General features: G+C 40.8%; 1 protein-coding gene across 1 annotated transcript in view; it reads left to right on the forward strand.

Moving 5' to 3' along the window:
- SND1 (staphylococcal nuclease and tudor domain containing 1) overlaps window positions 1–25432 on the forward strand; it is a 967943-nt gene that overhangs the window by 850839 nt on the left and 91672 nt on the right. Inside the window, exon 18 of the mRNA XM_082257077.1 lies at window positions 20462–20603. Coding sequence (XP_082113203.1) covers window positions 20462–20603 — 142 coding nt within the window. The remainder of the gene's footprint in view (window positions 1–20461; window positions 20604–25432) is intronic.

Raw genomic sequence — 25432 nt, forward strand, 5'->3', positions numbered from 1 at the left:
CACTCAGCACAGAGCAACAAACAAGGATTTCTTCAGAATAACAAAAGGTAGGAATCTGCAACAAAGTTTGTTAAAATCCTTTTACTGTGCATAGATTTAAAGGATTATGGTTAAATAAAACCTGAGCCTACTCCTTGTATATCCTTACACCCACAAAACATGCTTTAATATACCATGAAAAACAAAAATCTCAGACATTTATACTTCAACACAATTATTTTAAAAATATGACAAACATTTTTTTTCTGAGCGAAGGTAAAGAGGAACTTTATTAAAATAGATAGAGACTAATTGGCAGCTAACAACTGTTGAGACAATAGACACATTGGTCAGAAATATGTAATGTACAATACAGCATAAAGACTGTAGGGGTCAGGAGTATATAATGTACAACATAGTGAAAATAGTTAAGGGCCCGAATTGTGCAATGCACAGAATAGAGGTCAAAAGTGTGTAACGCAAATGACAAGTCAGGATTACCTTACACATAAAAAAACAGGGTCAAGACTACCTGACACATAGTAAGTGTGGGTTCTAGGACTACCTGACGCACATCGAGCGTAGGGGCTAGGACTACCTAATGTACATTGGGGTGTATAATGAGCATTGAGGTCAGGACTACCTGATGTGCATTGCTATGCATAATGAGCACAGGGATCAGGACTATGTCACGCAGAGTTCAAGACTATGCAGTGCAGAATTATTGCAGGGGTCAGGACTATGTAGCACACAGCTGAATGTAAACAAATAAAATAAAACATTGCCGGCAATAAAAAAAAGTGTGAAAAAAGCCGCATCCTATCTCCCATGGGGACAAGGTGCTATGGGGGGTGGGGGTATATCTAAGCACTCCCCATGTTGAGTGCATGTGGCCTGGTATGGTTCAGGAGGCCAGGCTGCATGCTCCGATAAGGATGTAGTATGGATTTGGGGGAGGGGGTGCCCCTCAAAATGTATACCAAATCTAAGGGCCTGGTATGAATTGGGGGATGGAGGGGACTCCACACCATTTTTTAATTATTATTTTTAATTTTGGCTCGTGCTGGGGGGGGGGAGTTTGGATCAAATTAGTGTTCAAAACCGATCAGATGTGCGATTCAGATGCGTTCCCATTGGAGGCAGTGAGCCTGGAATTCGCGTTTAATTCGCACTGCAGTGCTCAGAAAACGCACAAGACTTTAGATATACTACACCGCATTTATGTGAAACGGCTCCATAGAAAGCTGGTTTGATTCACGTCATGTGAATTGGATGCGTTTCAAAATGCATCCTATTCACATATATGTGAACGGAGCCTAAAGTGAACAGTGTGATGCGTTGTAACAACACATCCCATCCACTCCTAAACAATAAACACCAGGTGGTGTGAACAGCCCTTAATTGGGAAGGCTAACTCCCCTTACTTGGTATAGAATTTTGTTGTATATATGGAGTATGTACAGTATACAGTAGCTCTCAAAAGTGAGTACACCCCTCACATTTTTTTTAAATATTTTATTTTACCTTTTCATGTGACAACACTGAAGAAATGACACTTTGCTACAATGTAGTGTAGTGAGTGTACAGCTTGTATAACAGTGTAAATTTGCTGTCCCCTCAAAATAACTCAACGCATAGCCATTAATGTCTAAACCGCTGGCAACAAAACTGAGTACACCCCTAAGTGAAAATGTCAAAATTGGGCCCAAAGTGTCAATATTTTGTGTGGCCACCATTTTTTTTTCAGCCCTGCCTTAACCCTCTTGGACATGGAGTTCAACGGAGCTTCACAGGTTGCCACTGGAGTCCTCTTCCACTCCAAATGCACGTCAAACCTTTGCCTTATACAGCCAGGACCATGCCAAAGATTGCTTGATCTGTGTATCTTTATTCACTGCTCAATGTTCCTGGATGTTTGTAAGTGTACCCCTTTATTTTTTAATAAAAGTACTTAAAGTGGAATTACACTATGTTTGCTCTGTCTTGGATTATCCTTTCCATGTCACGTGGGGAAAGAGAGGTTTCATCTCATTTGATCCTTTGACCGCAAACTTGAACATCCGTGACTGCAGGTTTCGTTTGAAGATTTGCAGGATATTGTATGAGCCCATCTGACCCTTTAATCGTATGGCAATCTGGGTCCATTTGTTCCGGTGAGCACATACATTCATTTTTCCTGTCGGTGTTGGGATGTGATATCCTTTGGGGACCATACACATCACCCTGGAATTATAATATCAGGTTTCTCACCTGGGACTCTGTTATTTAGTTCACTTCACCAATTATAGTTGAGTGAATATATCATTCTCTTAGCGCTGCACATTTTTATATATTTTTTGTTTTTTAACACGTCAGTTGAGTGTGCTAGCTGCTATAATCCTTTTGGTTAGCGCAGTTAATTATTTTTTTCTTTTTACTTTTATTGCCAGCGGTTTAGGCATTAATGGCTGTGTGTTGAGATATTTTGGGGGAACAGCAAATTTACACTGTTATACAAGCTGTACACTCTCTACTTTACATTGTAGCAAAAGTGTCATTTCTTCAGTGTTGTCACATGAAAAGATATAAAAAAAATATTTTCAAAAAATGTGAGAGGTGTACTCACTTTTGTGAGATACTGTATGTATATGAATAGGAGTGTGTCTGGATTCATTAAGCTGTGATTGTTTTGGGTATTTATTTTGTATCTTTTTTATTATTATAATAAGGCTAAAACTAAGAGAAAATGGAAAAGGCTCAGAGTACATTTTCTGCTTTGCATTTTCTGGGTCTGTGCTCATAATTCTTCCCATGTCTTCATGCTTTGCCAGGTTGTGTCCACTAATCCTGCATAGTAATACACTATGACATGCCTTCATGCCAAGAGAATCCTAGTCAAGGCAGACCAGTCTGTAATTAATTACATCACATTATTTTCATGTTGCCTCCTGTCACAGTAAGTTTGATCAGATTTTTTTTTTTTTTTGGGCCTTCTCCTAGAACGGACCCCATCTGCTAAAACTTGCAGAACAAAAGTTGTGGTATTATGTCACTGAAGAGATAAAATACTGAAGAACTGTACCACCTTTAACTATCCATGCCTGCCAAACACTCAACCACTGTATTCCATTAATAATACAAGCCTGGAACACTTCCAGCTGGATAATCCAACATAATCAATGATCAATTAACTTAAAATGCCTGCCTGCCTGGTCATATTAGGAGAAGGGTAGCCTAGTGAGGCTGCATGATTAACCCTCCAGTGTCAGTACTATATTGTGAGGGTAAAGTCAGTGTATTGTGGTTGTGTATGAATGTGTGGTATATAAAGTTCCAGTGTAATATTTATATGCAAATGAACAACCGGAAACAAATTGTTTGCTTCCTTAGGTAATGCTTTGAGGAGAGCTTGAAGACTGCTATTACGTTTGCAAGTCATTTGAGACACTGACCCACAAGTATGCAGCTGAGGACTTCTAACTACTCTTTCCTGATCAGCATATTTTTTTTGAAGTTGGCAACTAAATATTGAAGCCAGATCAGTATAAAAGCAGAACAACCTTTAGCATTCCAAAGCAGATCCGCATTGGCAGCCACCATATTTCTCTTAGGAAAGGATTACTTTGGGTGCATAATTCAAATAAGTTGTGCAGACACAAAAACAGTCTTTTGTGAGTTTTTGTGATTGTGAGGCATGATACAATTTTAGACCCATTTTAAGTGCAGTGCTGTATTTTGTATGCGGACATATACAAATCAAATCTGACCTTACTTGCAATGAGCTGTCTGATATATATACGCCTATGTTTATTTGCTACTTTGTAGACACACACTACTGCATTTTTAGGGTTGGTATGCACACACATTCCCCACTTTCATACTTCACTTGCCCAGAGTTTTTTTTCTGGGTTTACTTTTAATGGAGATTTGAAATCACAGTTAGATGCATATCAGTTCGGTGTATTCTGTTGTCCTTTGGCTAGGTAGAACTCTGAAGGTCTGGTTTTGTTAACATGTGCTTTTTCTGCATTGTTTACTGATCCATAAAAGCAGTGCTGGCTGAACTCCATTCATCTTCCTGTGAACAGAACTCTGAGATTACATGTACTTCCTGTGTATTTTATATTAAATGATAATGGCGACTACATAGAAATCAAAAAGGAGAAAAAGCCATTCAAATTTAACAGTTATGCCAACTTTGACTTAGTGATTGTTAAGCCACTCTGACCGCTTTATACTATCCGCTCTATCCTAATCCTGTGTGCCCCTGTGCGTGTGATTAATAATAAAAAAAAATGCCGTCTATACCTGCTTTCAGAGCACCTCTTGGCGCTCAGGTGACCGACCGCCTCTCTCCTCTACCTGTCAGCTGCAGCAGGAGGGGCTGAGAATACCCCACTGATGTCAGCCAGGAGGAGAGAGGCGGGCGTTAACATAAGTGGCGATCTGAAAGCAGGTATAGACGGCATTTTTTTTTACTAATCACACACACAGGGGCACACAACATTAGGAGACAGAGAGGATAGTAAAAAAATGTAGATTTTTTTTCAGCAGCAGGAGTGGAGGGGTGGGCATAGTCACTAGCTGATAGAGAGGGGGGGTGGGGAGAGGAGCGCTGCCGATGAGGGAGGCATGTAAACTGACCACGGGGCCAGGGCTCAGCAGCCATGATATACCATGGTCAGTTTACAGGGGGGAGGGTAGAAACTGGCAGGATTAGCCAGGTTTTTTTTTTGGTTAAATAATGGGCCAAATTACACAGCACAAGCACGGTGCTTTATAACATGTTTTAAAGGGACAGGATCCATTTTTTTTTTATGGTAAAAAACACTTTAACAAAGCTGATGTCAAACAATTGTAGAAATTATGTACACCCAAAATTTATGGCAAACTAAATGACCATAATTCACTTCCTAAATTACCTAGTCTATGATTATTTTTAGCTTTGACTGTTTGATTTTCAATGTATCCAGCCGCATAACACCCTAGTTTACTTTTTTTTTTTTAATATCCATTCCCGACCTACAGAGAATCACAAAACATAAGGTATGGTGATAAATGCTCTCCTTCAGATCAGCTACCTTCTCGTTTATCAATTTATGCTATTAATTACGTCCCATGAACAATCTGAGTGAAACAAATTGATGGGTCTAAAGTCCCATATGGTTCAGATTTTTCTTCTGGAACAGTCTCCATGTTTCAAAAAGGTGGAAGTTACTAGTGCACCTGCATTGTTGTAGAATCTCTTAAGAGGAGTGACTTGAGTCTTGGCTAGGGTACGTGCAAACAAATTGTGGCTGCGTTTTTTTTTTTTTTATTATTAGAGTTATACGATTGCTGCCCTAGGTTTTCATAGTAGAGAGAGAGATTCTAGCTTCATGCTGCCTCCTGTTCTTATTTCATTCTCACCATCTACTTATTTTTTTGCCATCTTCATTTTCTCCTCTCCATAATTTTCTCTGCATCATCCCCGCATACATACCCACTTCTCTCTTCATCATTTCTGCTTTCCTCGCTCCCTCCCTTTCTCTTTGTTGTGCCAGGTTGTGTAGCTGCTCGATGAAATGCCAGCTTCTCCGTCTTAAATCAACTCCCACAGACAATAAATCCTACAGGCTGAATTGTATGATAGGAGTTAGAAATGACTGGTTGCATTTAAGATGTAATATTGCAAATTGGCTGCATTAGCAGATGTTCAGTTGTTTCTACTAGAAGGGTTTAAGATCAGAATCTCTCGGTGTGTAATAGCCGTATGTTCTAAGAGCAAAGTACATACAGACATTACCCAGCCAGAAACCTCCACTTTATTTTACATTAAAGCCACAATCCACTAGATTTTGCTTTCATGAGCTGGGTCCTTTACAGTTGTAGGAGAGTATATGCGTCTGCAATTTAACTCTATTGTACAGCTCTCACAAATGAGCTTTAAGCTTTATTAGGAATAATATACAAAATATTATGTTTAATAAACGGTATCCTGTATCTGACCACAATTTCACCCCAAAACTGCCAAAGTGCATGCTGTTGACCACAACAACCATTTTAAGTATGGCTTCAGGCTCATTTTTCTAATAGAGCAAAACCATGGATGTGTTGCAAGCAGAGCCTTAGTCATGCATATTCGTGCAAAAAAAAAAAAAACAGTTCATAATAAATACGCTTGGATACCAAGACAAGAGCTTGAAAGAATTCAGGGGCTCTTCATTAGTCACCTGCATGTGAGATTATCCATTTAATGGTATGACTGTAGTGCTACTCTGTAGCAGACTATTGTGTATATGGTTTCTTGGGTAAAATGACTACCTAATAGTGTGAATGACATCCTTGACATATGCAGTAAGTATATACTTAATAACAATTTGTGGGAATAAAGTAACATGCAAGAGTCATGAGGCTTGTCATTGACTAAATTAGAAGAAAACAGTGGTGCTCATTATATAAAAATATAGTGATGTCTTAGTAGTGTTCCTATTAGAGAAAAATTGCATTTAAAGTGGAAGCTAGTCAAGCAACTAATACAAAGGTGACATATTATATGAACAGTTTTACCTGTCACAATATTTGAGTCAATTCTAACCAAAAGTGTCAGTCACAACGTGTAGCACTTTCACCTAATACATGAACACCTAAGTCGTGACGGAATAAATAAATAGTAAAAAATGTTTGTAAAAGAATAGATTTAAAAAAACCTAATACATGAAGGTGCAAACATGTACAATAAAATATATGCCAAAAATTAACCAAATTAATTTTGCTAATAAAGTCCATCACGCACTTAAGTGTCTTGATATTCAGAAAAAAGTAAAAATATTCAATAACATAAAGTAGAAAAGAGTGCAGCTAAACTGTGCACCAACCACTAGATAATCACACTGCTGCTTACATGAAGGTTAGGCCTCAAAAATGAAGATGTCTTACAGTGCTTGTGGGAGAAATCCCAAAATGGTTTGATAGTGGATGCTCAGACTCTCAGGCCAGCCCTTCATCTATTTGCTCAGCTCCAGATAAATCACCCCAAAGGTAGCCAGACATGCAATGAAAAAAAGGAAGGTGAATCGCCCGTAGTGTAGTAACATATACCACTTTTTATTTAAAACCAGGCAAACCCTTACATAGGAAGAAGCAGTATACAGAGATTCACAAAGTCTCAATCACCCTGGTGGGAAGGATGACCTGCTGTATCACTTGTCATGTTTCAGCCTACTGCTTTTTATAATGCATGAGTATCACTGTTATAGCCTTCCTTTTTAAAAGACCTCCCACTCCATTTCATATTAATTTTAATAAGTTTGTATTTTTTTAGTGCTTCCATTTCCATTCAAAAACAAACTGGTAGTTTAAAGAGCACCTGGACAGTGGAAGCTGTGCCCCAAATTGGCATGTAGAGGGCAAAGGACCAGTCCCCAGTATTACTTGTGGTCTCCCTGAAGCTGATGATCTTTTTTCCATTACTGACTTTCTATGCCTTGCTGTGACTCTGTCTGTGGGGGCAGCCATCCTCATAGAGATGTGGTTTTGCTTCTCCATGTCAGAGGTGCCCCTCAATGACTGGCAATCTGCTGACCACTGAGAGAATTTTCAAGAAGCAGCAGGAAAGGTGCAGAAAGCATACATCCGCATAATGGCTAAAGCGAGGAAATCCTTTTACTGCAAGTCAATGGATATAATTTTCTCTTCAGCAAGAAGAACAGTAAGTAGCAGCACAATAGTGACATTACCAAATTTCACTCCATAACCCCTGAGAATAGCAGTCAAAGCCTACTGCCGAATAGACTGGAATTCAAGGTGTGGGTGGCCATGATGCTTGATGACACCACCCAGCTTGACAAAATTTGATAAAAAAAATCACCTGAACAGTGACGGTATCCACTCAGAAGAAAACTCAGTTCAGGCATTTAGCAGCCTCGGCTTGTTAATACTACAGCCGGCAGGGGTGATTCCTTCATCCAGACTGTTTTTTGTGGATAAAAAAATGGATTGATCGCTCTTGTTCAGCTTGTGGGGGCTAAAGAGCACAAGTCTAAAGGTGTGTGAATAACCTAAGATTTTACACTGCAGATATAAGTGTGAAGCTCAAGGCAGTGCTAGCACAGTAATTGCACTGCTTTTTTTCAGGAGGAATTCCAGGCAAAAGGTAAATCTTTCAGGGTACTTTGACACAATTACCATTTCTAGATGTTCCCGATAAGATAGCAACTCTTTCATTTTAATTCCACTTTAAGGGGAAAAAAAAAATCAACCCAAGTCGACGTAGGTGTGTCCCAAGTCTAATTTTTTTTTTCTTCTTCTTATTTTTGGGATCAGTGACTGATTTTATGCAGTCTGTAAAGACACTGTTTAACTCCTTTGCTGCAAATGACATGCAACATACGTAATGGCATTGGAAGGTTTATTTTATTTCCCACAATATTTGTACAGCAGTCTTTCAAATGCAATTTTATGGGAAGAAATACACTTTCATGAATGGAAAAAATAGTAAAGGTAGCAATTTTTTTTTGTAGAATGTGAAAGATGTTACACAGAGTAAATAGATACCTAACATTTCATGCTTTAAATTGAGCACACGTGCTGAATGACGACAAACTATGGTACGTAAAAATCTCCATAGGCAACTCTTTAAAACATTTTAACAAGTAACTTGTTTAGAGATGTAAAGAGGGTCTTGCGCTAGAATTATTGCTCTCGCTCTATCAAGCGCGGTGATACCTCACGTGTGGTTTGAACACGGTTAACCTATGCTGGAGCAACTTGTTTATGTGTTCCCTTCTGTGCACGAGCATGGAGGGACGGGGTGCTTTAAATGTGTTTTTTTTTCTTTTTGTTTTTTTACACTGTCCCTTAAAAAAAATAGCGCTTTTATTGCTGTCACAAGGAATGTAAATATACCTTGACAGTACTAGGCAGTGGCAGATACTCTTTATGGAGAGATCTGGGGTCTCAAATCCCTCCTCTGCACTTAAAATCATTCAAAATGTCAAATTTGGCTGTTTTGATTGCTGTTTTTTTTTTTTTTTTTTAAATCTGGCGCCTCCAGTACCCAGAAGTGATGTCATGACATTGCTTCCGGGTTTTTACATCGGAGACCCGATACCAGCTTTTTTCAGGTCCTCTGCCAGCCGGCTGACGTGCCGGCTGTTCGCTTGGGTCTCGCGATGGGACAGGAGACCCGGGCGAGCAACGGGAGGGCCTCCCCTCCCGCTCCTTGTAATGACAACCGAGTGGCTGCTCAGCCGCATTGTTTGTCATTTCAAGAAAGCCGACCATCGGCTCTAAACAACCCCCTGAAGCCAAGACCATATTTCTCTTTTATTCGTTGGCCGACACAGCTCCTCATCTTCATGACCATAGGGTTATGCTGCCCCCTTCAGGAGTAGGACACTAGGCAGAGAAAAGCTTGAGCACGCCTATGGGGCAGTCCCTTGGGGTATACTCTCACTTCCTGCTATAGGTATTCCGTTTTTTTTCTGCCTAGTCAGAAAATGAAGACATTGTGTTGCCTAAACATCCTAAGGAAGTTGCCTTGCATTTCCTGGATGTGGTTCAGGCATTCAGTGTGTACATGGCAGCTACGGAGTCTTTTAGGAAAACAGACTCACTATTTGTCCACATGGCTGGACCTCGCAAGGGACTGGCTGCTTCTGCTGCGACCATTTCCAGATGGATCAGGCAGACTGTGGATCAGGCTTATTCTATTAAGGGTCAGGTTTCTCTTTTCCCTGTCGAGGCACATTCTACTCGGACGCTTAGGCCCTTCCATGATCAGGCATCAGTGGTGCAAGTTTTCAAGGCTGTTTGTCCTCTTGGAGGGTGTTTTTCAGGTGAGCTACAGTTCTCAGTTGAGCTCCATGTTACCTGGTTGGCTATGTTTAGCCTTTGGCAAGTTTTTTTTCTGCTGTTCCCACCCCTCATGTTTGACACTGTTTTGGGACGTCTCTACGGTCATGAAGATGAGCTGTGTCCGTCAATGAACGAAAGAGAAAATGTTGTTTTTTTTTTTTTTTTTACTTACCGTAAAATCCAATTCTCTGATGTTCATCAACGGACACAGCACCCGCCCCTCTTTGGAGTTGGGTTTTTTTCTTCTTACACTGCTTGTTACAAAACTGAATACCTATAGCAGGAAGTGAAAGTATACCCCCAGGGACTGCCCCCATAGGTGTGCTCAAGCTTTTCTCTGCCTAGTGTCCTACGCCTGTAGGGGGCAGCATAACCCTACGGTCATGAAGATGAGTAGCTGTGTCCATCAATGAACATCCGAGAAATCAAAAATCCCATTATTTCCATCGGCGTGAAGGGGTTAAGAGTAAACCTAATTTGGTATACAGGTAGGCCAGAGCTTTGGGGGAAGGGGGTTCTTGTGTTTACTACTTTACATTGTATGTAATGTATTTGCCTCATTGTTAGGACAGAGACCACTAGCACCCTTTTAACTAATGACGCTGGGCTGAACACTGCAGTGAGCAGAGCCTGATGGGGATGCTGGGAGACTAGTTTAAGAGTAGATTCGTCTCTCTTGTGATTGACAAGCAGATATTACAGCCTCTATTAGAATGAATCAAATAATTGCTGTAGAATCCTTCCACTACTTTCTGCTGTCAATCCCAAGTAAGGCAGGCCTGATCGGTCGTGCCCCTGTTTGGACAGGAAGTTTCATGTTACTGCACTGAGGAGGAATGTTCAGTTTTGTCACTCCAGCTTCAGTGCCCACTTACTGGGACAAATTCCTGTACCTGTTCCTGACCGGTATTTGAATTAGTCTGAAGCACAAACATTTGTTGTGCAGAAGTGCAATGGAATTCTCAAAAAGGGTCTATGACATGGTTTATTAAAACCAGTAATAATCCTTTAGGAGCCTTAGGTAATATAAGAGATGATACAGAAGGATTGAAATTAGTCAGGTTAAGCAGGGACCAGATGAGCTTCGATCTGTGCATTGCCCTCCCTGTTCAACACAATTTTATCAGTCATCCTGGAAAACGTTCATCGATCAGCAGTTACGGCCAATGATAAATGTATACCATCAGCGGAGTCCCACTGTCAGAAAACAATGGCACGGCAGGGAGAATTCCTCCATCCACCTTGCTTGTGTGAATAAGGAAATCCATTGGTTGTTTTTTTTTTTTTTTTTTATTTAGCTCGCCGGCTGATTGAAAGAAAAATAAAAAATTATCTAACCAAGTATAAACAGTTTTAGCACCAAAAATGCACATTTTAATGTGTGTGCTAGAAATGAAAGCTTTTGCTCTGACAGCGAAATGTTGTCATATGTTCTCTTGATCCCTCAATCAACAAATTTTTCCATCAAATCATTTTGTATTCAAAAAAATAACTTTTAAGACAGTGACACCACATTTATTTCTGCTCATCTTTGCTTCCGTTTGGTAGGTTAACACCATAAAGCACCCTGCTTCGAATCCTCTCATTTTAAGGAACACGTCCCCAAAAGCCCTTTAGATATGCACGCTTCTCCCTGCTGGCCACTGGGTGCTGCAGACAAAAATCCATCCAGGAGTGTAAATAAAAAGCAGATTGCCCAGCTAAAGTTTGTACTACCAAGTGGAAGGATTGCAAACACCTTGCAATTGTTATTTTAATGACAAAACATGACAGATTTACTGAGTGTACACATTTTAGGCCTCATTCACACGAGAGGCTTTTGGTCCTAGCCAGCCCACCTGTGCTAATAAAATGGGGAAGGCTGACGTCCAGGACTCTTGGATCTTCTTCCTGTACTCGTCCGTTTCTGTTCATGGAATCGGGACTGCTGTTGAAGACACCAGGATTTTCAGAGACCTCCAAGCCATGACCAGTGCCATAGTGGACTCTTGACTTAGAGGTATACTTGGGCAGCCACACTACGATAGTATTGGGGAAAGAGGTTATATATATTGAACAGTTATGCTGCAAACCTGTTCAGTAAAGTTACATTTACTGTTATGAGCCTTGTACGAAGTTATTCAAAGGAGTGCAGGTTGGTTCTGGTGTTTTTAAAGAATCGGGGTCTGGAAGCGCACTATGGTATATGAAGTAACACTACTACAAAGGGTTAACGCAGCAAGACAAGAAGTGAAGTGTAGTTGCTAAGAGTATCCTAGTACAAAACACAAAGCAAAGAGGCGTGCCACCTAGTAAAGGTGACAGGTCCTCTTGTAGTTGTTTGGCTTCCTCCCTAGCAGTCAGTATCCAATAGCAGCTGGATCTGAACCTGTGTCACGTAGATTCATGGCCTAGTCGCAAGGCAAGGAGAGTGAAGAGTTAGTAAGTGCATGCCCACGGTCTATGCGAAGGTGCACAGCCGGACCCCATTCTGTTATAGAGAGTGAGGTAACGGCTACGCTGAACTGGTGTAGTCTGCGCAGGCTCAGCATGTCCTTCCTGATGCAATATACATCAGGTACCGTGTGTAGTGACATGGTACAAGTCGCTTTACCGAGGAACTCTGCACTTTAATTACTGCATACAGCGAAGGCTCATCTATAAGTCGGGGAAATGCCTTAATATTTGATTTTTCACATGACTGCAGTCTCCACCTGGTCATGGCATTAGTGAGTACATTCTGATCGAAAGGTACCCCCGTGTGCAGGGTGAGTAGGCCCCCGCCCACAACTATACCAATGCATACACACATGCAAAGGGTGCATGGGGTGCACAAGTGTTCCATTCTTTAATTTGGGAAGAAGAGTAAAAATTATGGTAAAGAAAAGAGCTGTGAGAGGTAAGCCCATGACTGTACAGATTATGTGGCAAGTTGAAATAGTTCAGACAAAGAAAGATGGGCTCAAGATAGCTACTTTATAGGGTTATCTTGTAGAGATGCAAGTATGCGTGAAATTGAGATTTATCATTTTCAACACAGGGGTGGGCTTGCTACATGTGTGGGGGGAAAAAGGTAAATCTGGAGTTCAGCTTTAAGGGACTGCATGGTGATATGACAAGTGTAGATACCAAGCCTAGTGCCAAAGCTATAGGATTTGACAAGGGACATGTTTATTGTGAATACAAAAAAAAATTGGTTCCATGTTAATGAATGTTGTAGCTCAGTGTCGACATGCCAGTGTCTTCTGAAATATTGTTCATATTTTGTGGAAGATGCAGATGGCTAAATACATTGCTCAGAAACAGATGGCTCCACCTATCTACATGTAAGGCTGTACACAGGAACCAATAGCTGCTGGAGCTCTTTACCTCTCCAGCAGCTGTTCATTACCAACTGCAGTAGGGGGCAGTGTGGTGTGCAAAACACACGGCTTCCTTTCTTTTTTTCTTTTTCTTTTTTTGCAAACTTTACTTGAAATGTACAAAAGTACATTTCATGTTGCTATGCAGCAGCGCGATGTTCTGCACTGTTGTGTAGTAAAATAAAATTCGTAACAGTGCGCTGCAATAAAATGCAGCATTCTGCAGTGCAGCTCAGAGCTGCATTGAAGTCTGAATGGGACACACAAGAAAAAATTATTTTCTGTGTGTCCTTGCACTGACAGGCATTTTACAATGCAGTAAAATGCCTGTCACTGCACTATATGGTAGATTTATTAAAACTGGTGCACTCAGAATCTGGTGCAGTTGTGCATGGTAGCCAACTTTAGCTTGTTCAAATACACTTGACAATAAAACCTGGAAGATGGTTGTTTTCTATGCAGAGATGCACCAGATTGTGGACTCTCCAGCTTGTAGTAAATAACCCCCCTATGTGTGAATTAGCCCTAAGGTTTGAGAAAAAGACAAGTGCAGACACATTTTTCTAGATCCCAAATATTTTGTAAAACCTTTGCTTTAGACCCCTTTCACATAGACATTCAGTCTAGATCTGTCTGCCAGTTTTTTCAGACAGATCCAAACTGAACCACAACTGTGTGGGCAGAAAAAGGGATGCTTATGCGTTTACACCTGCCTACATCTGTCTGTTCAGGCCCTTTTTTCTTTTAAGGCACAAGGCTGCATCCGTTTCCATTTAGACTGATATTAAGCCGTCCATTTACATCCATTTCGTTCATGTCCATTTTTTACTTTTGTCATCTCTGATTTGGTTTTTGGATAATGTAAACTCAACTGATGTAAACTATCTGAACTGAAGTGCAGACTGGTGTAAACTGATGCAATCTGAATTCGTATTCACCAGCTTTTTCTTAGCAAAAACATGAATGAACTGATGACACCTGTGTGAAAGGTTCTTTTAAAGCTGCTAATTAAGTCATAGTTCTTTGAAAAATTTTGATAAATGAACATTTTGTATGAACACTTGAAGGCTGATAATTCATATGGTTTAAACCAGAAATTCTGCATTTGTTGATTAATGGCAAACTTTTTTTATTTCTTTTGCAACTCTTTATTTTGACTTTTATACAGTCATACAATAAGATTATCCAGCCCGTCGCTCAGCCCGGCAGTTGAGTGCTTGCAGACCGCAGCTACACGCTAGGTCGGCTGCGACATAGCCTCACGGACAGAGGCTTGCCCGTGAGTTAATTGTCTCAGAGGGTCGCATACGACTGGGCTTGGGTCATAGCTGCAGCTGTCCCTTGTCTGACAGCTCCCCTACTTCGTTTGCGAGGATTCTGTCTGGAGCGTTACCTGCACCATGGAAGGGTAAGTACAGTCCCCCCTCTCCCCTCTTGGAACTTTTAGTGGTGGATGCGGCTAACCTCCCTTCCCTAAATCCCTCAGTGAACTGGGCTTTTCCCCACCCCCTTCCCCCCTGTCTGGACCATAAGTCTGGTGGTGGTCCCAGGGCAGAGGATGCAGCTGTGGCTTAAGAATTGGTCTTTGACCCTTTAAAGGCCTGTTTGGGGCTACCCTGGGTGACATCATTAAGGGTTTATTTGGGGGGGAGGGGGCGGGAAGAGTACCTTCCTTATTTTGGGGGTATCCAGAAAGGGGGGCAAAGTTTATTCATTTCAGGTTTTTTAGGTCCTGAGTCTCCTTGTGTGGATTTAATTCCTGCAAAGGTTCAGGTAATGTCCGAACTACCTAAGGTACCCCCTATCCCTGTCCAGGGAATTGAATTACCTAGGTCTGATTTTAATTCTGACCAGGGTGGTCCTTCCTCTGGACAAATTTCAGGAACCACAGGCCGTGCTTCATCGGCTGCTGTCACACAGATAGTTCTCTCTCCCTATTTGCATACAGGTTCTTAGTCTGGTGGTATCCACCTTCAAGACAGTTCTGTTTGCACAGTCCTGCATACAGCTCCTTTAGCAGGTTTGGCTCCACAGGAGGATACTGAAGTTCGTGGCGAGATCACGGGTTCCTCTGGCAGACGCCGCAGGCATCCAAGGGCCACGGTAAGGCCAGTAAAATCCTCAGCTCAGGCTTCTTCCGCAGTTCCTACGAGGAATCGAGTGAGGATCTTCCAATCATCCTGGTGGCCGTAAATGTCCTTTGGGGGCTTCCTCTCAGAGAAGACCAGTTGTCCCAAGGGCTAATCTACCATCCTGCTTTACAGTCACTGGTTATAATGGCTTAGGTATTGAAAGCCAGGTACTGAGGGATAGAGGTTTGTCTGGATCAGTGATCTCTACTATGGTGAAGGCGAGTAAGTCATCCTCCAGCAAGATATACCATCATACGTGGAAAGGGTACATTTCTTGGTGTGAGTCGATTGGCGCTCATCCTCGATCCTTTTCTGTGGCTCGGATCTTAACCTTTCTTCAACGGGGCTTGGATCAGAAGTTGGCCTTGAGTACCATCATGGGCCAGGTATCTGCCTTGGCAGTCTTCTTTCAGTGACCGATAGCCATGCACTCATTAGTTTGTACCTTAATTCAGGGGGTTCGACATGTGGCTCTACCTGTATGGTCTCTCTTTCCGCCATGGTATTTCAATTTAGTGCTTTTGGTTTTCCAGGAACCTCCATTTGATAATATTCGGGAGATTCCCTTGTCTACGTTATCCCAGAAGGTGACATTCTTGGTGGCTATTACCTCGGCCCACAGGGTATCGGAATTGGTGGCATTATCATGTCGCAGTCCCCATTTGGTGGTCCATAGGAATAAAGTGGTTCTTCGTCCCTGACCATCATTCATGCCCAAAGTTGTCTCTGCCTTCCATTTGAATGAGGACATTGTGTTGCCTTCCTTGTGTCCCAAGCCAGCTCATCTCAAGGAATTTGCTTAGCATACCTTGGATGTGGTTTGTGCGATTTGGGTTTATCCGGCAGCTACTAAGTCCTTTCGGAGGTCAGACCCGCTTTTTGTGATTACGAACAGACCAAGAAAAGGGCTGGCCGCTTCTTTGGCTACCATCTCCGGATGAATCAGTCAGACGGTGACTCAGGCCTATTCCATTAAAGGTCAGGTTCCACCTTTCCCTTTTACGGCACATTCTACTTGGGCGCTGAGTGCTTCTTGGGCCTCCTGTCATCCGGCATCAATATCGCAAGTTGCAAGGTGGCCGCTTGGTCATCCGTGCATGTCTTCACAAAATTCTATAAGGTAGATTCTTTGGCATCTGCGGATGCTGTTTTTGGCCGCAAAGTTTTGCAGGCTGCTGTTTAAGAGGGGCTGTTCCCTCTTGAGGGGTGTTTTTCTTTAAACTTTTATTTTTTCAGACGGAACTCCTGTGTCCTTGTTAAGAGCTCTTATGTTTAGCCTTGGGTTATTTTCCCCACCCCTCATTTTTGCACTGCTTTTGGACATCCCAGTAGTTATGATTTAGGGAGCGCTGAGTCCGAAAGTGAACGAAAGAGAAAATGGGATTTTTGAACTTACTGTACATGAGGTCATTGTAGCCGTATTAGTGCACTTGCGACAGAGAAAATTGAGTACTGTCCATGATACTTTTTTTATTTGCACTAACATACAATTTTTCAGGACAAGCTTTCGGGGTATGTCCCCTTCTTCAAGATCCAAGTGAGTACCGTAAAAATCCATTTCTCTGAGTTAATCTACAGACACAGCACCCACCCCTCTATGGAATTCTGATACTTCTAATACTGCTTGCTACTAAACTGCCTACAGCAGAGAGCGGTGTTATATACCAAGCTGAGGATGGCTTAGCTGGTTATTTATTGTTCTGCCTAGTCCTACTCCTGGAGGAGACAATATAACCAAGTAGTTATGATTTATGAAGCGCTGTGCTTTTTTTTTTTTTTTTTTTGTATGGGTCACTGAACAATCAACTACACTGTAAAACTGTTGCTGAGAAGATACATTAGAACAATCCCTAATATTCAATAATATTTGCATGGAAGTATGAACATTCTTGTTCAGTAGCAGTACTTATTTTTTCTAGGAAACAAAGGCTGACCATTCATTATACAACTAATTCTCTTGTACAATTTTTCCTTTAGAGTTACCAAAACCATATAATATGGTGTCAAACCTAAACACTTTCAGTTTGTATGCAGTCAGGCAGGCCCTTTCACTACATAATTGAAGGTAATTCTAAAGGAAATTGAATAAGAAAATTGTATAATTTATGGCCAGCCAAAGGCTTATGAAACGAGACAAACGGGTGGTTTTGGTAAAATTTTCGTTTCTACCACTCTGTCAGCGTATATGAAAAAAGAGCGTTCATCCCTTCCATGGTATGGTTTTTGAATCCTAATCTATCTAATCAGATTTTTCAACTTTTTATATATTGTACTGTCGCCAAATGCAGAAATTACATTTAATTATGCCAAATAATGAATTTAAATAAGCTTTGGAAAGCCTGTTTTGAGAAAAATATGTAGGCAGCTATTGAGTTTTTTTTTCCTGTTAATGCTAGCTGACTGGCTGTCTGTTGATCTATTTGCTTTAGTCATCTGAAACACTGACCCTGAACTAGTATGCAGATTAAACGTTCGGATTTCACCTGCAGTGTGCTTGTTCTGGCTTGGAAAATGCTGAAGCCTGTATCAGTGTGACAGACAAGCAACTAGTATTTTCAGGAGATTGTAAGCAGTGGCATCCTTCATATCTTCTTAGGTTTCTATTAATGTCTATGCCATGTCTGATTTGACGTATTCATACATTTTTGTTTTATTTTAAAGCATAAGTACCTGAATCAGACTCTGCTGCATGCACATGTGCTGATGGAGAAAAGAAGACTGAGCAGGGGTGATGACTTCTTATTGTGTTGCTCTTCCTTCAGTATCCAGTCAGCAGGCTGCAGGCAGAGAGATGACCAACCAAGAAAGTAGTGTCAGCTTCCTGTTTTATGCAGTTGGACCGACAGAAGTTACATAGGTTCTGGACTGCATTACATTACAATAATGAAATTAGTTCACACATAGGTTTCAGCTGTGTAGCTAGCGGTTTTCCAGTTCAGCATTAGAAAAGTGTTACATAGACATGTAACACCAAGAGTGCCGCGGCCCCAATTTGTTGGAACATACATATACATTATGTCCACTACATACATAGTTTGCTATTGTTGGTCAAATTGTGACTTAGAAATTAAATAAATTGTTTTAACTCCTAGCCACGTTTCCTAAATATTTTCTAAAGCAGGATTGCAACAGTTTTTATTCGGAGCCCTTTCCTAGCTGTATACTATAAATATAGGCCATAAAGGGACTTGCTTTAGATATTGACACATTTTGCTGACATATGCTCTTTGCTGCATAGAGAATTGCTAAACTGGATAATGTATTGAATGATCCACTAGAGATTGTACTGCAGAAACTATATTTAAATCAATGATGTTACTGTATATCCACTTTGCTTGTTATCTGATAATAACCCTGAAGATAATGCTTGGCAGCTGGGCTCGCTCCTCTAGTGGCGAGATGGTGTACATAGTCACTAATGCTTCACCAGAGTAATTAGCATCTCTGTCCGTTCCCATCCATCACTCTGCCTCCTCTCCACCTGCTGGGGACTCTGTGTCATTTTCAAGTTATTTTTGTTGAGGTTACAGAGGACGCTTTTGACAAGGAGAGGCTGTACCAGACAACGTGCTTGTTGATGGACACTTTGTTTTTCATGAACTGGGACTATAGCATCCCATAGAACTCCACAGCAAATACATCTACTGCAAATATTCAGTCCTAAATAGACTTGTCAGATGTATAGGATTACATACGTAATTGCCAAATTGCTCCAGCTAATAAACATATTGTTGCTTTATTCTTCACATTAACAGCTTTCGTACTATAAAATTAGTGTTATAACAATATAACCCTTATCAGGCAGTACTTTTGGAAATCATTCACAGTAAGCTAAATGATGAGGCAGCAAAATGGTAATAAATGTGTTTTCTGTTAAAAGAAGCATAGCTCATAAATTGTATATTCTCTGGCAGTGCCTTTTCTGCAAATTAGCTTTGTGGGGAGCTACAATGATTTAATTTTCATGCTTAACCGGTTATTTTCTAGTACACATCGTGGTGTTTTTCCCTCTTCTGAACAGCTACACTCTCACTGCTTCCATATACCATGTATCTCAAGTATACCAACAGGCCTTTTAATATACCTTCCATGACTAAAGCCTGGTACACACTATAGGTTTTTTTTTGGGTTGAACAAAAAAAAAAAAACTCTCCGCTTTGGTCGGAGCCCTGTACTTACTATGTGAAGGAAGTACAACTATCTCCCCCTCTGAGCTGTTGTGTTCTGACAGAGGGGTACATCCCCTGCCAGAACACTCCAATCAGCTCTCTCCGCCATTGGCTGAGAGCGCTGATCGGAAGTCGGTTGGTTGGCTGCTAGTTTTCCAGCCATTCTGTCGGACAGACCGACATACACACGGGCCAAATGTCTGTGTGGTTTTTTTTTTTGTTTTTTTAATTTTGAACTGGCAAATGTCTCCCGACATTTGTGTTTACCTGGCTTAAGGGGTTGTATTCAATTTTCTTTTAGGGAAGCATAAGGTAACTCTGGTATTAAAATGTAGATTTTTACACCATACATTTTTCAAAGATTTATTTGGGCTTCAAGATCTCACCTTGTCATGAGTCTATATAAACTGGGCATGGGGCTAATAACACCGTTTTTGTAAGTTGAGAATAACTGATATATTTTTATCAGTTTAAAAAATGAGCAGAGGAAAGCAAGTGTGGTATTAGGAACAAATCATTGCTACCAGCTTTCAAGGAACATAAATTCTGTATTGGAAACCACTCATCTTGGATGACTTCTGTCAACTAAAAGTATTTTCTGTGACTGGAGCCGGTGGTTATCTTCTTCTTTATATCCATAAGAGGCCTTTATCACAGAGATGTTCACGCTACACTGACCAGAAGGATGTTCTTAGTGATGCAAAGTCTCATTGATCAGGGATGCTAATGGGTGCAGGATAAATAGGATGATCTTTTGGAGTTTGCTTATGGCTTAACTTGTGGGTACTACAGTGGGATGTATGTGGTGTGTAGAGGGAATTGTTTTTCCCCAGCACCTGGTTTAAGGTGTCTATTAGTATAACCCTGAAATGCATTTAAGAAAGTCAGTTTAGTCAACTAAGCTATGCATTTTACTTCTCACATTAATGTGTCTAGATCTTTTTTTTTTATGAGTGCCAACGCTAATCATGTTTTATATTTTATGTAAAAAATATATATATTTTTTTTATGTTTTTTTTTACAGATCTGGTCGAAGTTTGAGGAACAACCAGTAGAAGAAGTAGTGGCTGTGGTGGAGGAAAAGGAAAGAAATGTCAATTACAAGCCTGTCTTAGTAACAGAGATTACAGATGAGCTACACTTCTATGTACAGGATGTAGAAACAGGTAAGTGTCCTTTAGCATTGTTTCTCCGCCTTTCTTTCCACATCCCTGCAATGCTATAAGACAATCCTCAGAAAACTTTCTTCTGTGCCATCGTTTTCTTACTATGCAAGTTTATAGGCACATAAATTCTATCCATCCTGTACTTGGCTGGGTGCAAAATTCATTAAACTCATTAAGCGAACTTTGGGTACAGTATTAGTCTAATACATAACTGTGACACATGGGTAGAAAGAAATCCAGGAAAGGTCATTGCTGTTGCTGCCAACAATATTTTAATATCAATGAAAAGGACAATTGTACATTAAAATTTCTAGTTCTATTTCTGTAAGGACAGAGTACTTATTTAATTTTGTTTCCACTACAGTAAATCAAAGCCCATATGATAGGAAGATGTGTTCAGGTCCAGTATATAGCTAGAATCTTCTATTTTCTCATAAAATATGGATATACCTGAATAAAATATGCAATATTAAAGCTTAATTTATGAGGATAGTAAAGTGTTGAGCACAAATCAATAGGATAGGAGGTTATTTTAATTCGGTATATGTCTTGTATAATGATCATTTTCTTATTAAAATATATTCAATTCTTATTCACTGTTGGTGCAGAGGAATGTACTGTCCTACACATCTAGTGGTCCTGCCCTCTGAACTTGCTCTTCTAGAGACAAATATTTAATAAATATGAACAGGTGAGGAGCCTGTGCATCTCTGAAACACTGGAAATTGCCCTTCTCTCCCTACACCCAGGATCAATTTCATGCTCCAATAAAGGCCTCTCCATCTCTTATAGCTGCTAGAATAGTAAAACCAAAAAAACTGGAGATTCAACTGCACCATGTTAAAGAATAGGTCATTAAAAGCACCCATCTGCAGCAAACCAAGAAAATGAGCCCCATTATATGGCAAATTTGACTTGTGTATTCACTTGGAGTATCTGGACCAACTAAATCGTATCAAAAGGCTTTTGTAACATTGCTGACTATTATCCCAAAGATTGGGCTCGGGGGCTCGCTCTCAGTGGCTACCCCACCTTTCTCTTTTATCCCTCTCTATTCTATCTGCAAATCTTCCTTTGATCTGTTCCTTTTCTTTTTATCCCCTTCCCATTACAAAGGATATTTTGAATATATACCCCCATCTACACATACCCAGGTCAGCCCTGTTTGCTGTATACCACTGGGACCAACTTACAACACAGGTCCCTTTTTGTCTTCTCTCAGTGATCCTTCATTTGTCCAGTCAATACTTGTGGTGAGCTTGAACTCCCTGTCCTGTTTATGTACTCACTGAAAACATTTATTACACTTTTTTATTAAAAAAAAGGTCTTCTTAACAAATCTTAACAAACAAACTTAACTGTATAATTTTTTCCCCCAGAAGCTTTATTGTACCCTAAAAAACACTTATTTTATCACCAAATTGCCCCCTTTTTTCTCACTCAGTAGACAAGTAATGGAAACGTATGATTTTCAGCTTTGCATTCAAAAAACCTCAGAAATCACATGAGGTATCTTCACCTGATCTGTGTAGAAATCCTTGTTTCCTTTTTTCATTTTCAGTCATTTTAATTTACAAAAGTAAATAAAGCACAGTGATGAGATTGCTGCAAGTGTGTTGCTTTTTAAATCCGGTATTTTTTTTTGTTGTATATTGGTCTTCTTGGAATAGGGTACATAACCTATCCTGCTTCATGATGCCATGAATTTGTAAGACAATCCGTTGTTTCCTATAAAGAAGTTGAAATTATATACATAAACTTGAAATTTTATGTTATGAATATATGCTTGTTTTTGTTGACCTGCTTTTAAAGCAATATTACGTTTCACAGATAGTATAAAGGTCCATGTATGTGAAACATTAGAGGATTGCAATGAGTTGATTGTCTGCAGCTCCTGTTTTTCTGACCGAGATGGGAAGAAAAGTTTTCAGGCTTTCAGCTCATAGAAGAATTGGGCCATTGAAAATATAGAATAAGCTGGGGTTTTTGCATGCTGGCTTACGTTGCGAGTCTCCGATGCAGATTTTGAGGGTATTGGGTACAGGGATTGGTCCTCCTCTCTGTTTACTTAACTGGACCTATGCAAGTTCTCTCTGATCTTATATCACCCTGATGAAAAAAGCTGACTGACAGACTCTTCTCTTGATTTGGGCCTCATGTATGAAAAGTGTTCTTGATTTCCATGGCAACCAGTAGTCTCATTTCCAATTTGCATGTTAGAAAATGCTGTAGGTCTGTTTTTAAAAACAGTATCTGAAATAAAATCTCCTTGTTTTGGTCCCATGGCATCCAGTAAGATTCAAATATAGTGCAAACACAGATGGAGAAAAAGGTTTGCCGCGCCCCTAGACAACCATTCAGATTCAGCCAGTAATCTAATTAAATACACTTTGATAAGTTAGGCCCTGTGTTTTCCAGCTTGAACATTGCCAATCTCCTGTATACAGTTTTTACATACAAGCATAGGCACAGTGGGGGGAATTTATCAAAACTAGAGCAGATAGAATCTGGAGCTGCTATGCATGGTAACCAATTAGCTTCTAGCTTTCATTTTCAAAGCATCAAACAGATGGGGGGGGGGGGGTGTCAGCTTCCGACTGCTTGTGATTGAAAAGAGAGCTAGTAATGGCTGGGCCTTTTTTAGAAATAGAAGCACAGTTCATATCATTCAATCTTTCCTAAAGTTAAAGTGGCCTTCCTTTCCAACTGACTTGGCCACATCAGACATTTTGAAGTGTCAAGGATAATGTGGAAAGGACCTACAGTATGTACCTGGGAAGCTTCTGGCTCATGTAATGCACAGGGTCTGTTTAATAAAGAAGCTTGGGTTTCAAGGAGAACCGGTTACAACTTCATTAAACCTATACAAAAATGTAAGTATTTAGTCTTTAGATATTTGAACTCTGCTGATAATGCATGATTTACATTCTGGCTGGCTTCTGGTCCGTTTTATGTGATGTTTGTGCACACTCATTGTGTCATTGCTAGTTCTGACCATGAGAACAGGTAGTTCTGTGAGCATCAAATGTCCGACTTCACAAGTTGCATTGGAGGGCCATCAAGAATTATCTGCACTGCCACGCACCTGTAAAAGAGATATTATTTGTGAATTGTGGGAATGCGTGATTTTGCACCTGTTCTTGCAGTGCTGACATGTGAACCTAGCCTTAGTCGTCCTCTGAGTAATTCTGGCCAAATGCAATGAAAATATCAGACAACCAGCATTGGTTAGTCAACAAGTTTGAACCAGCTTTCAGTCACACAAAAAAAAAAAAAAATGGAACAAAAAAACGAATGGAACAGGACAACTTACCACAAATACTTTGGGTCAGCCTGAAAATTGCCATGAGAGTGTGGCTAGCCCAAGGGCTAGTGTTCATGGGTGTTTTAGATGCTTTTGCACACAATTACTATGCATTTTTTTGTTTGGCATGTATAAAGGATCTAAAACAATGCACCAATTGATCTCAAACTGAAGAAAGCTTGTTTGGCTGTACATCTCCTATGGATCACAGGAGGGCAGTTAGTTCTGCTCTCCTGTGACCTGTTTTCAGCAGAGAGCGGACTAATGTCTGCTCTCTGCTGACGCCACAGAAGTCGGTCCGGGCACCGCATCAATACGACCTTAGAGTCAGGATCTACGAGGTGCTTGAACCGACACCCCGCTCAGTCTCTCAGCTCCCCACCCCTCCACAGCTCAGCGCTCCAGTGAGAGAGGAGGGGGCAGATAGCTGCTGACTGACAGTCAGCAGCTCCATGCTCGGGGAGCAGTCTGAACTAAGCAATCAGTGGTGTTCGATCGCTTGGTTCTCAGTGCAGAGGCGCCAAGGGACAGATGCATCATCGGACCGATAAGGTAAAAATATATGTAGCAGTGCTGTTGTTTTTTTCCCATACACCAACTAAAATTTTGAAAAGGATGTACAGTATCTCACAAAAGTGAGTACATCTCTCACATTTTTATAAATATTTTATTATATCTTTTTATGTGACAACACTGAAGTAATTACACTTTGCTACAATGTGAAGTAGTGAGTGTACAGCTTGTATAACCGTGTGAATTTGCTGTCCCCTCAAAATAACTCCACACACAGCCATTAATGTCTAAACTGCTGGCAACAAAAGTGAGTACACCCCTAAGTAACCCCCTTGGACATGGCATAAACCAGAGCTTCAAAGGTTGCCACTGGGGTCCTCTTCCACTCCTCCATGATGACATCACGGAGCTGGTGGATGTTGGAGACCTTGTGCTCCTCCACCTTATGTTTGAGGATGCCCCACAGATGCTTAATAGGGTTTAGGTCTGGAGACATGCTTGGCCAGTCATTCACTTTTACCCTCAGCTTCTTTAGCAAGACAGTGGTCCTCTTGCAAGTGTGTTTGGGGTCATTATCATGTTGGAATACTGCCCTGCGGCCCAGTCTCAGAAAGTAGGGGATCATGCTTTGCTTCAGTATGTCGCACTACATGTTAGCATTCATGGTTCCCTCAATGAACTGTAGCTCCCCAGTGCCGGCAGCACCCACCACCATGCTTGCCTGCAGAAAAAACACACTTATCTTTGTACTCCTCACCTGGTTGCCGCCACACACGCTTGACACCATCTGAACCAAATAAGTGTATCTTTGTCTCATCAGACCACAGGACATGGTTCCAGTAATCCATGTCCTTAGTCTACTTGTCTTCTACTTAGGCTTTCTTGTGCATCATCTTTAGAAGAGGCTTCCTTCTGGAACAATAGCCATACAGACCAATTTGATGCAGTGTGCGGCGTATGGTCTGAGCACTGACAGACCCCCCCCCACTCCTTCAACCTCTGAAGCAACACT

Source organism: Pelophylax lessonae, assembly GCF_965119305.1.
Source record: "Pelophylax lessonae genome assembly, chromosome: 4".
Lineage (NCBI taxonomy): Eukaryota > Metazoa > Chordata > Amphibia > Anura > Ranidae > Pelophylax > Pelophylax lessonae.